We start from the raw sequence: 13,843 nt of genomic DNA on the forward strand, positions 1-13,843 counted from the left end.
GGTAAGCCAGTAGATGTTGTGTACCTAGATTTTCAGAAGGCATTCGATAAGGTGCCACATAGGAGATTGGTGAGTAAAATCAGAGCTCATGGCATTGGGGGCAGGGTTTCAACATGGATAGAAAACTGGTTGGCAGATAGAAAGCAAAGGGTAGCAGTGAATGGGTGTTTCTCAGACTGGCTGGAGGTGACTAGTGGGGTACCACAGGGCTCTGTATTGGGACCACAGCTCTTTACGATTTATATCAATGATTTAAATGAGGGCATTGAAAACTATATCAGCAAGTTTGCTGACGATACTAAACTGGGTGGCAGTGTGACATGCGAAGAGGACTTTAGGAGAATACAGGGAGACTTGGATAGGCTGAGTGAGTGGGCAGATACTTGGCAGATGTCATTCAATGTGAATAAATGTGAAGTTATCCACTTTGGAAGCAGGAACAAGAGGGCAGAGTATTGTCTGAACGGTGTAGAGTTAGGTAAGGGAGAAATGCAAAGAGACCTAGGAGTCCTAGTTCACCAGTCAATGAAGGTGAATGAGCAAGTGCAACAGGCAGTGAAGAGGGCAAATGGAATGTTGGCCTTTGTTACAAGGGGAATTGAATACAAGAGCAAGGATGTTCTTTTGCATTTGTACAGGGCCCTGGTGAGACCACACCTGGAATATTGTGTACAGTTTTGGTCTCCAGGTTTAAGGAAGGACATTCTGGCAATTGAGGAAGAGTAGCGTAGATTCACTAGGTTGATTCCTGGGATGGCAGGGCTGTCTTACGCAGAGAGATTGGAGAGATTGGGCTTGTACACGCTGGAATTGAGGAGATTGAGAGGGGATCTGATTGAAACGTTTAAGATAATTAAAGGATTTGATAGGATTGAGGCAAGAAATATGTTCCAGATGTTGGGAGAGTCCAGTACCAGAGGGCATGGATTGAGAATAAGAGGTCAGTTATTTAAAACAGAGTTGAGGAAGAGCTTCTTCTCCCAGAGAGTTGTGGAAGTGTGGAATGCACTGCCTTGGAAGACGGTGGAGGCCAATTCTCTGGATGCTTTCAAGAAGGAGCTGGATAGATATCTGATGGATAGGGGAATCAAGGGATATGGGGACAAGGCAGGGACTGGGTATTGATAGTGAATGATCAGCCATGATCTCAGAATGGCGGTGCAGACTCGAGGGGTCGAATGGTCTACTTCTGCACCTATTGTCTATTGTCTATTGTTTATAGGCTGGGGAATTTCAGTATATAGGTCGATTGGGAAAACCAGATTGGTGCTGGATCCCAAAAGAGATAATTTGTAGAAAGCCTATGAGATGGCTTTTCAGAGCAGCTGGGGATTGAGCTCCCTCGGGAGAAAGGCAGTTCTTGATTGACTGTTGTGTAATTAACCAGATTTGATTGGGAAGCTTAAAGTAAGAAACCTTTGGGATATAGTGATCATAATATGCTAGAATTCATTCTGCAATTTGAGGGCCAGGCTCAAATGTATCAGTACTACAGTGGAGTTAAGGGAACTACAGAGGCATGAGAGAGGAGCTGGTCAAAGTTGATTGGAAGGGGACACTAGCAGGGATAATGGCAGATCAAGAATGACTGGAGTTTCTGGGTGGAATGTGGAAGGCACAGGATGAAGAAGGATTCTAAAGGGAGGATGGCGTGACCATGAAGGGTCAAAGACAGAATAAAAGCAAAAGAGAGGGCAAAAAACAGCAAAAATGAGTGTGAAGTTTGAGAGTTGGAAAGCTTTTGAAAATCAACATAAGGCAATTAAAACAGCCAAAAGGAGAGAAAAAAATAAATTACGAATGAAAGATAGCCAATAAAAGAGGATACCAAAAGTTTTTTCAATGATAATAAATGAACTTTGAATCTAAGTACATTAGCAGCATACAATCCTCCAGCAGACAGCCACTAAACGAAGAAACAGCATGGAAACATTCGTTCAAAGGAAATATCAAATACCCAACATGTAAAAAAAACAAATCAAGCAAATGACAAAAAATAAGCGGATAACACACAAAATGCTAAACATCAAACTGAAATGACCTTGGAATGGCCCAGGAATGTTTGGCTTAGTTCAGCTCAGAGCGAGTTTAGATTGTGCCGTTTGTTGACTTTAGGCCGCAGAGCCAGTCTGCCCTGGTCAAAATAATAATTAATAAAAGGAGTAACCAGAAATCAAAAACACACATAACATGAACTGCAGCATCCTCCAGAACTGAGTCCAATCCACAAACTGCAACGATTAAATCTTACCCATGCCTCAAGACACCTGCACCTTCCTGTGGCAGCAGCGAGCGAGAGGGAAAGGGAGACTGGTCAACCACAGGCGAACGGCGTTGAACACTGATCACTTTCTGCTCTCTGTTGATTCAAATCTAGATCGACGCTTTAATCGACGGCTTGGTCGAGAATTGAAGCCAATCATGAGTCTGTGCACCACCATTAGGCAGCCCACTCTGTTCCCAAACTTGCTCTCAAACTTCTGAATTCCCTCAGACACAGCAAAAGCACCAGATCGGTCAGTCATCAAAACACATTACCAAAATGTAAATTACAAGATCCAATTGCACAACAGGTTAGTAGTAGAAGCACCATCTTGCCTTGTTGATGGCAACTCAGATATATAAAGAGTAAAAGAGAAGTAAGAGTGGATATCAGTCTACTGGAAAATTATGCTGGAGAGATATTAATGCGGGAGAAATGACAGACAATCTTAAGTATTTTACTGTTTCCACTGTGGAAGACAATTAACAGTGTGCCAGAAATTTGAGAATCTGGGGCAAAAGTAAGTGAAGTTACTATTACTAAGGAGAAGGTGCTGAAAGGTCTGAAGGCAGACCTGTACCATATGGGCTACAGTCCAAGGTTCTGAAGAAGGTAGCTGAAGAAATTGTGCAGTCACTATTAATGATCTTTCAAGAGTCGCTAGCTTCCAGAGCGATGGAAAATTGCAAATGTCACTCCACTCTTTTAGAAAGGAGGGAGGCAGAAGAAAGGACATTATAGACCAGTTGACTTCACTTCAGTGGTTGGGATGGTGTTGGAGTCCATTTGGGGTACTTGGAGGCACATGATAAAACAGGTTTAGGCAGCTTGGTTTTCTGAAGGGAAAACCTGCCTGACAAATCTGTTGGAATTCTTTGAGGAAATAACAAGCAGGATTGACAAAGGAAAGTCAGTGAATGTTGTTTACTCAGACAATACGAAGATAGGCGGAGGAGCAGGCCATGCTGAAGAAGCAGGGAGTCTTCAGAAGAACAGACAAATTGGGTGAATGGATAAAGAAGTGGAGGGTGGAAAATAGTGTGGGGAAGTGTAGGATCATGCACTTAGGTAGAAGGAGCAAAGGGGGAGGCTATTTTCTAAATGAGGAGAAAATTCACAAACTACATGTGCCCAAGGACTTGGCAATCATCATGTAGGATTTTTTGAAAGTTAACTTGCAGGGTGAATCAGTAGTAAGGAAAGCAGATGCCATGTTAGCATTCATTTCAAGAGGACTTGAATACAATAGCAAGGATGTAATGCTGAGGCTTTATAAGGCATTGATCAGACCACACTTGGAGTATTGTGAGCAGTTTTGAGCCCCTTGTTTAAGAAAAGATATGCTGGCAATGGAGAGGATCCAGAAGAAGTTTACGGGAGTGATCCCAAGAATGAAAAGTTTAACATATGGAGAGGCTCTGGGCCTGTAATCACTGGAGTTTAGAAGAATGATGGGGGGATTCTCATTGAAATCTATCGAATATTGAAATGCCCCGATAGAGCAGATATGGTGAGGATGTTTCCTATAGGGGGGAGTCTAGGTCCAGAGGGCACAAGTTCAGAATAAAGGGACATCTATTTTGATCAGCAAAAAGGAAGAATTTCTTCAGCCAGAGGTTAGTGAATCTGTGGACCTGATTGCTACTGACGGCTGTGGAGACCACCAAGTCATTGTGTGTATTTATAACGGAGGTTTGATAGGATCATGATTAGTCAGGGAGTCAAAGGTTACAGGGTGTAGTCAGGAGAATGGAATTGAGAGGGTTAATAAATCAGCCATGATGGAATGTCAGAACAGACTCAATAGGCCGAGTGGCTAAATTCTGCTCCTATGTTTTATGACCTCGTCCTTTAGAGACCAAAGCAGGATTAGTCATGGAGAGATCTAATATAGAAACAGTGCTTTTGGGCCACTGAGTCCACAGCAATAATATATCTCTCACTGATGCCACACCACTACAGTTTATTTTCTCTACATTCCCATCAATGTCTCTCAGGTCCTACATGCTCAGGGCACTTTACAATTAACCCACCAACACACGTTTTTGAGTTGTGAAAGGGAACACAGGAAGAACCCACCCTGTCACAAGGCGAACATGCAAACCTCATCTATGACACGCTGAAGGTCAGGACTGAAATGAGGCAGTGGCCCTGCCGTCTGTGCAACCCAATCAGGCCTGTTGTTTCCATGTTGAAGTTACTTGTTTTGTAATGGGTTTTGACTAAATAGTCCTTTGTAAACCCCACTTTCTGGAGGTAAAGGAGGTAACATGTTTTAGTTCCAGCTTCAATACATTTCCATCCTCCGTCATTACTTTGGTTGTCAGTTTTGTGTGTGGCTCTTCAACACTTGCAAGAGATGCCTGATGATCTCCTGAACTCTTTCTAATTATTTCCAGGAAAGCCACATCTTCAGCAAACTACACAGCATTTCCTTCCAGAGCCCCATCCTCCAATCAGTCAGGAACTCTCCAACCTAGACAGTGACACGGCCCTTTTCGAGCTCACCGAGGAGTCTGCTGCCTATTTCCCAGACCCGGAAGTGGCACAAGAGGAATTCTGAGGCAAACGGCCCAAGATCTAGCACCTTGCCAGGAAGAGTCTTGCACCTTGGCTGCTACCATGGGACTGTGCCTTCTGTCAGGAAGCAAAATCCTTTCACAGCATCCTGAGATTTGCAGATCCCACCAAGTGGCTGCCCTCTGGTGACACTGGCTCAAGGAAGTCACTTCTTTCAATCTGCACCACCCCTTCCACTGCCTCACTCTGCCAACTCCATGCACTTTCTCTTCACTGCGATTGGAGGAGACGAATTCCTGCTGGAAATTATAGTTATTACTTGGGGGTGGGGCAAGGTGATAGAATCTACGCACTGTCTTAAGAGTTGTTTGCAAGGAAGAATGCAAGATAGGAAATGAACCTGTGATGATTCTTTGCAAGAGTGCTGCAATCTTGCCCACCACCACCTTTTGCCTTGATCTATTTAGGTTCTGTTTCAGAATTCTTGTTTGTGTGTTACCCATCTACAGACAAAGAATGGTAATGATTTCTGTGTTTGTACATTGCAGCACAACACTAAGCAGATTTTATTTTTTACTCTATATATTTGCATTGGTTAAAAGTGCTAAGCTTGATAGGTTGGGTTTGATATACTGATATTCCATTTGGATATTTTTTGACCGAGGTATTGTGATAATTCTTTACACATTCAATAAAAAAGTTGAAGCAGCACTTATATGAAATGTGTCCCATCTTTCACAGGGTTGTAGGTAAATGACAAAAAGATAGTTAAGGATCCCTTCTATATATAAACTTTATTCTGTATACTTACTTCCCATTCTTATTCCTGTGGGTTTGTCTGCCGTCTCTGCTGTCGTTGGTTAAGCACACTGGTGTTATGTTTTGTAGCTCCAAAACACAAAAGTAATTGAAATATGGAGCTGGGAACGCACATCTTAGCTTCATTTTTACTTTTAGCAAGGTGTACGCATATGACATGGAGTGATGATATATGCCATACACATACTTTTACATATAGCCCTCAATACATTGCAAAAATGACAAAGAAAGCTTAATCAAGCAATATATTCACAAACATATATGCTCAAACATTACTGAAGCATTAAATAACACAGTTCTTCCTGCTTAGCTGTAGCTACATCTCATACAGAATGCATTTCAAAGTTGAAAGTAAATTTATAATAAAAGTACATATGTCACTGTATACAACCCTGAGATTCATTTCTTGTGATGTACTCGATAAATCCATAACAGATTAACCATAATAGAAACAATGAAAGACTGCTCCAAATGGACATTCAACCAGTGTGCAAAAGACAAAAAAACTGTGCAAATACAAAGAGAAAGCAATAATAAATAAATAATGAAAACCTGAGAGTGAGTCCATAGATTGTGAAGACAGTTCAGTTGCTGCATTCAAAGATGCAAAGTATGTATGCAGTATGCAACCCTGAGATTTGTCTTCCCATAGACAGCTGTGAAATAAAGAAACACCATGGAACCCATTCAAAGAAAATATTGAACACTCAACAAACAAAAAAAAAAAGATGAAATCACACAGATGGCAAAAAAAGAGGAGAAAATACAGAATATAAAACATCAAACCACAGAGTCATTGAAACAATCCAGGAATGGTCAGGCTAGAGCAGTATCATTCGTTGACTGCAGGCCACACAGCCAGGTCAGCACAATCAAAATCACACAATATAGTAATGAAAGAAAGGGGTAACCAGATATACCTCACAGCATGAACTGCAGGGTCCAACCACAAACTGCATCAATTAAACCTTGCCCAAGACCAAGACTCTGGCACCATTCTCCAGCAGCATCAAGCAAGAGGGAGAGAGTGACTATCAAACTCAGCAAGATGGTGCTGAACACTCTCGTCCCCGTTGATTTCAATCTTGCGCAATGCTTCAGCTGGGGAGATCAGTGAGGGATTGTGTTGATCATGGGCTCGTGACCGGTCTCCGGGCTTCTTGGCCTCCAGGTCACACACTCTGCTCGAAAGCTTCACTGAACTGTCGGACACACAAAGTGCTAGATTGCTCAATCGGCCCGAAAACACACATCAAAACGCAAATCTCAGGTTCCAAGCTTAGTCACCATATTTAATCTTAATCACTCTTGAAAGAAACAGAAGTAAAGGAAGTAGCTTTGTGAACTGTCTGAAGGACATCATCTTTGATGGTGTTGTTTGCTGGCGCCATCTTCTTCATCAAGCATAGTAAATTTTAAATTGGCCCATTCAGACCGAAGGAGTTGATCACAGTGGAGGTTTTCTTGTGCCCTTCCTGACAAGGTGTGTGTGTGGGGGGAAGTCACTCTGCTTGGCAGGAAAGACTTGTGGCTGTGAAATGATCTCGGGTTCTGGGGCCTCCTCTGTGAGGTTGTAGGAATTGACTCTGGGACTGTAGGAATTAGTTCTGACAGCTTTGAACAACTTTCTTCTGGAGATACTGGTGGCAAGCTTCACTGGATGACGTGGAACATAATGTGTGAGTATAGTGACAGACATCATCAATCCTTTACTTTGTTGAAAGCCACCTCCTGCTGGTTTGTTCATTGCCATTTCCTGCCAATCTGAGTTCAAGGGATGGTACACAGTAGCCACATTTAGCAGGAGCCTGTTATAGTGGCTGACAAATCCTAAAAAGGACTGCAACTGTGACACATCCTTTGCCCTTTGGGCATCCACTACTGCTTGAATGTTCTCAGCACACTTGTGTAATCCTTGTGTGTCAATGGTGTCACGTAGTAAGTGGTGGTTGGTTTAAAGGATCACACTGTTGTATTGTGCTCTGAGCCCATAATCTTCTAATCTTTTTAACACTGTCTTTGAGATTTTGAAGATGTTCCTTGCCATTCTTAACGGTAACAATGATGTCATCCAGGTAGCACTGAGTACCTGGGCAGCCATGCAGTCCATAGCTTTCAGCCAGAGTGCAGGTGCAGTGGCTACTCCAAAATAAGCCTATTATAATGATAAAGCCCTTTGTGAGTGTTCATGGCGAGAAACACTTTGAACTCTTCTTCCATCTCCAGCTGCAGGTAGGCCTCGGCTACGTCCATTTTGCTGAAGTGATTCCCTCCAGGAACGTTTGCAAAGATATCCTTTATCATGGGCGAAGGGTTTTGATCTACTTTCAGTATTGGGTTGATGGTGACCTTAAAACCACCACAGATCCTGTCAGGCTCATTTTTCCTGGCTACTGACACCACTGCCGTTGCCCATGAGTTCCGCTCTAACTTGGAAAGAATTCCTTTAGCTTCTATGTGATGTGGTTCACTGGCTACTTTGTCATGGATTGTATAAGGAACCAGACGGGCTTTGCAAAACTTGGTTGTGGCATTTTCATTTACTCTTGATATGTATGAGTTTTCCAATGCCTTCCTTGAACATTGCTGTGCCATCATCCAGTGCCTTTCTTTATTCACTTTCAGTTGCAGGCACAAAAGTTACAAAAGTTTCGAAGTGTTAAAACAAACCCGAGAAGACCTGTTGAGCATGGCAAAATATTAGAGTTAAAAAAAGCAGCTCAGCATACATCCCTTTGGAAGGAAGCTGGAGAAAACAGATGAATTCATGAGTTGATAACAATGAGTACTGATGATAATAATCATAAACTTAACAAAAAAAAAGCAGAAATGGCTGGCTACATCAGAAGGAGAGATGTTTGACTGCACAAGAGATCATTTGTATATTGACCAAATTGACCTGCATTTTGAAGCAAATAAAATAGCCGCTGAGAAATGAGTGCCAATTTTGCTGAGTACATTGTGTTTAACGGTATACAGTTTGCTTCGAAGTTAAGCTGCCCCAATCAAAGCAGCCAAAATGAACAAACACGAGGAAATCTGCAGATGCTGGAAATTCAAACAACAACACACACAAAATGCTGGTGGAACACAGCAGGCCAGGCAGCATCTATTGGAGAAGCACTGTCGACGTTTCAGGCCGAGACCCTTCGTCAGGACTCTACATCAGGACTGATGTCCTGACGAAGGGTCTTAGCCCGAAATGTCGACAGTGCTTCTCCTATAGATGCTGCCTGGCCCACTGTGTTCCACCAGCATTTTGTGTGTGTCAGCCGAAATGAACTTTGCTGATATTGGGAAAGTAATGCAGGAACATTTCGTACCAAAGCCAATGTTGATTGCAGAACAGTTTAGGTTTCATAAAGGGAATCAGAAGGAAAGGGAGTCCATTTCAACATCGGTGGCTATATTGAGAATTCTGCACTCAGGAATGAAAATGAGAACAAACAGAATTGCAACATCTAAACAGAAACTGGCCTGGCTGAACAAATGGTGCTGCTGTTGTGGCAGGAGCTCACGCATACCAGACCAATGCATGTTTAAATGTGAAACTTGCAGAAAATGTAACAAAGTAGAACATGTCAGGCAGGCACACAGAAGAGAAAAAGATAAAAAGTTGCAATTCACAAAGATCACTAATCTGCATGCTGTTGATGGAAAATCTAATGTTGAGAGTGACACAGGACTGTGTAGCTCAGAGATTTATCACATGAATACTAACACAAGCAACATGGCTTACACCAGAAGTGAATGGTGAATTAATTAAAATGGAATTGTACACTAACTCTGCTGCTTTTAGTCATTCCACAAAATGAGCTTGAATGGCATTTCAAAGATACTGAACAGAAGCTTGAAGATATCCAAATAAGAACTTGTACTGGAAAAATATCATTCCTGTGGGAATGACATTCATTAGTGAAATGCAACAATCAATAAGCCACTTCGGAATTGTACGCAGCAAAAACAGAAGGGCTGGCATTGTAGGGCTGTGATTGGCTGAGACAACTATAACTTTATTAGAGATCCATCCACAGTTAACATGTCACATTGCCTGCAATTTGCACTACACAGGGGAATGGCAAATGGCCTTCAGTATAAGGTAGCAGCCAGTATGACTGGAGCAGCCATAGCCAAAACACTTAACCAACAGCAGTGCGTATCCTGACAAAAAATCTATCTCATGCTGTCCCATTTATCCTTACTTCAATCTCCAAGATTTTAAAAGTGCAGCTTGTATTCCCCACCCTCTATCTCATCACTGCAATACCACCTTGGTGACTTTCGCCTTACAGAGAGCTCAGCACTGTAGTCAGGGTGGGGTGAAGAGAAGATGCTGGGTGTGACTGATCTGCATTGGGGTCTGGGGTATGTTCATCCCCAGAGGGTAAGTGAGGCAAGGGAAGAATAAGGCAGGTGGTCATGCAGAATTAAGTGCATTAGCCGGGCTGACTGAACCTCTGGAGGAGTCCTGCCCAGGCACACAACCATGAAGGAAGTGCTCATGAGCTTTGTTGGAACACTTGCTGACACAGCATCTGGTGGCCAATCTTTCAGTGTCCATTGGAGTAGACTGGAGTTCTAGCTTCTCACAAGCTCCAAGTGTTGGAACATCGTCTTCAAAGGGGTGTGCACTGAAGTCCAGAAATCTGATTTCAAGGCTGGAGATTGTAACCTTCCGAGGCTTTATAAGAGCACAGGCCTGCCTTGGATGATCCCACAGTGCCACGGGTAATGCTGAGAAGGTGCGGTGCAGAGATGAAGCTTGCTGGCCCAGAGGTCAGTGCCTGAGGCCAACTGTAGTTGCATTCACTTTCTGCTGCACAGGGGGCTGGAGGCCAGGCAGAGGTGCACAGCCAGGCATCGAGGCTCCAATGGTTTAGAAAGAAAGAATAAAAGATCAGCTTTATTTGTCACAGGTACATTAACAACTAGACTTTCTGAAGAGAGCTGGACTGTGCACATCTATACACACAATATTCTACAGATGCACAGTAAGAGAGAATCATGCCAAGCTGCTTCACTGCGTGAAATGCAAAGTGCACTGCGGCACACCGGAAAGCTCTATGAAGGGTAGTCAAAACTGCCCAATGCATCACCGTCACCAGCTGGGAGACGTATACAGAAACGTGCAGGAAAGGGGCCAGCACCATCATAAAGGATCCTACCCACCCTGCTCATGGACGGCTTGTCCCACTCCCATCAGGGAGGAGGCTACATAGCATCCACGCCAGGACTTCCAGACTCAAAAACAGGTACTTTCCCCAAGCAATAAGGCTGCTTAACACACACACACACACACATATATATATATAGATATAATTTTTTATTGTTACTATCGTGTTCCTTATCTTACTGTGATTTTTTAGTGCTGTATAGGATCTTCTCCTTAACACTTGTGTACTAGAAATGACATCAAATCAAATCAGTGAGAATGATGCTGGGAGCAGTCTGCAAGTGTCACCACGCTACTGTTGCCAATATATCATGCCCACAGCTTTCTAACCCTAACCAGGTCATCTTTGGAAACATAGTTATGGGGAGGACATACAAACTACTGACAGACAGCAGCAGGATTCGAACCTCAATCTTACAGCTGGCACTGTAAAGTGCAACACGAACTGCTGTGCTACCATGCTGCTACCTACAGTACCCTACTGTACAGCTCAGCCACTCTGCCTCATGAATGCATCTTGGTTTATTTTGTGCTGGCCTTCACTTCAGCACTCCAGCCAAATGGAGGCTGTGATATTCAGCAAGGTTGGGGGTGCGGGGGAGGTAAGATGTGTAAGTTTTGCTGTGGGAAAGTGCAGTCGGGTTTATTGGCATTGGCTGAGGCAACCTGGCTAGAAGACTGCTTCCTTCTTTCCTGATCCTCCCCTTCCTCCTCCTCCTCCTGCCACTTCTCGTTTTGCTTTGTAGCAGCTCACTGTGCAGCTTCTGGAGAGAGCTGAGACCTCAGGTAGCAAGGATTGTAGTATGTGGTCTGACAGCTCTGTTTAGTGACCGCTGTTAAGTCGGTGGGAATGCTTGGGCATGCTAGAGATCCACTGAACTCCTTACATGTGGCTTTGCATTTCCACAGGGTAGATAGATTACAAACTGTCAGCAGGGGAAAGTCCTTGTTTCCGTATAGCCTTTGCTTGGTTTGCTGTGGTCAGTCAGCATCCAACCCACAAGTAGTCGCTGATGCTTTTCTATTATGCTGATATTGCTGAATGCCTGTTCAGTTGCGCAAAACCAAAAGGGGATGTTTGCTGCAGCATTGAGCCCCACTGGCATCAAATCAGCATTGCAGGCTGAGTAATAAAGTCATAGAACACTACAGAACAGAAACTGGCCCTTTGGCCTATCTAACCCAAGCCAAGCTATTAATCTGTCTAGTCCCATTGATTTGCACCCTGACAACAGCCCTCCATACCCCCCCAAATTTGTCTTCAATGTTGAAATCAAACCCAAATCCACCACTTCCACTGGCATCTCATTTTACACTCTCACCACCCTCTGAGTGAAAAAGTTCCCCCTCATGTTCCCCTTGAGCATTTCACCCTTCACCCTTAACCCATGACCTCTAGTTGTAGTCCCACCCAACCTCAGTGGAAAAAGCCTGCTTGTATTTACCCTATCTATACCTCTCATAATTTTATATTCCTCTTAACAAATCTCCCCTCATTTTTCTGTGCTCTAGGGAATAACATAACATAATAAATAGAAAGTCCTAACCTATTCAATCCTTCCTTATAGCTCAGTTCCGCAAGTCCTGGCAATATTCTTGTTAATTTTCTTTATTTTCTCTGTACTCCTTCAATCTTATTGGTCTCTTTCCTGTAGGGAGGTGTCAGGAACTGCACATAATATTCCAAATTAGGCCTCACCTACGTCTAATACAACTTTTAGCATAACATCAGAACTCTTGCCAAAAACACTCCCACCTTATCTACTTTTGCCACAAACTTACAAGGAATTTTGAATCTGTATTCCCAGATCCTTATGCTCTACTGCACCCTCTGTTCCCTACCACTCACCATGTAAGTCCTACCCTGGTTAGTCCTCCCAAAGTGTAACACCTCATACTTGTCTGCATTAAATTTCATCTGCCATTTTTCAGCCCATTTTCCCAGCTGGTCCAATTCCCACTGCAAGCTTTGATAGCCTTCTTTGCTGTCCATTATACCCCAAATCTTGTGTCATCCTCAAATTTGCTGATCCAGTTTACTACATTCTTATCCAGATCATTGATGTAAATAACAAACAACAACTGACCCAGCACTGATCCCTGCACCACACCAGTTGTCACGGGCCAACAGTCAGAGAGCAGGCAACCATCTCTGACTTCTCCCTCAAAGCCAATGACTAATCCAATTTACTAGCTCATCCTGAGTGCCAGGCTGCTGAATCATCTTGATCAACTTGTCAAAAACCCTGATACAGTCTATGTAGACAGCTTTCACTGCCTTGCCTTCATCAACTTGCCCAATAACTTCTTTGTAAAGCTCTGTAAGATTGGTTAGACATGACCTACCATGCATAAAGCCACGCTGACTCTTCCTATTCAGTCCCTGTCTAACCAAATACTTATATATCCTGTTCCTTAAGACATTTCAATAACTTACCCACTACAGATGTCAGGTTCACCAGTCTATAATTTCTTGGCTTATATTTAGAGCCTTTCTTAAGCAACATAACAACGTTAGCTATCCTTGAATCCTCCAGCACCTCACCCATTGCTAAGGATGGTTTAAAGATCTTTGCTATAGCCTCTACAATTTCTGTACTTGTCTCCCAGAAAGTTGGGGAATATCTTGTCAGGACCTGGAGTCTTATGCACTCTAATTTGTCTCAAGACAGCTAACATCTCCTCCTCTGTAATCTGTATACCTCACTACTGTTTTACCTCACTTTTATAGACTCTGTGTCCTGAGGAAATACAGATGCAAAAAATCCATAAAAGAACTTCATCTCTTTTGGCTACATGTGTATAGTACATGACCACTTTGGTCTTCCAAGGGACCAGTTTTGCCCTTTGCTATCCTTTTGCTTTTAATATTGTAGAAGCCTTTGAGTTTCTTCTTCACCTTGTCTACTGTAGCAACATCATGCCTTCATTTGCCCTTATTTCTTTCTTAAGTGTCTCTTGCACTGCTTATACTCGTCAAGTCACTCAATTGTCTCTGCCATGCATCTCCTGCTTTTTCTTTACCAGTGCCTCAATATCTCTTGAAAACAGGGTTCCCTAAACCTGTT

The 13,843-nt window shown here is 43.1% G+C and overlaps 1 protein-coding gene across 1 annotated transcript in view; it reads left to right on the forward strand.

Annotated features, from left to right (window-relative positions):
* hsf4 (heat shock transcription factor 4) overlaps nt 1–5,759 on the forward strand; it is a 121,463-nt gene extending 115,704 nt beyond the window's left edge. Inside the window, exon 15 of the mRNA XM_059993413.1 lies at nt 4,663–5,759. Coding sequence (XP_059849396.1) covers nt 4,663–4,826 — 164 coding nt within the window. The 3' untranslated portion in view covers nt 4,827–5,759. The remainder of the gene's footprint in view (nt 1–4,662) is intronic.
* Nucleotides 5,760–13,843: the final 8,084 nt, after the last annotated feature.

Source organism: Hypanus sabinus, chromosome 17, assembly GCF_030144855.1.
Source record: "Hypanus sabinus isolate sHypSab1 chromosome 17, sHypSab1.hap1, whole genome shotgun sequence".
In the NCBI taxonomy this organism is placed as follows: Eukaryota; Metazoa; Chordata; class Chondrichthyes; order Myliobatiformes; family Dasyatidae; genus Hypanus; species Hypanus sabinus.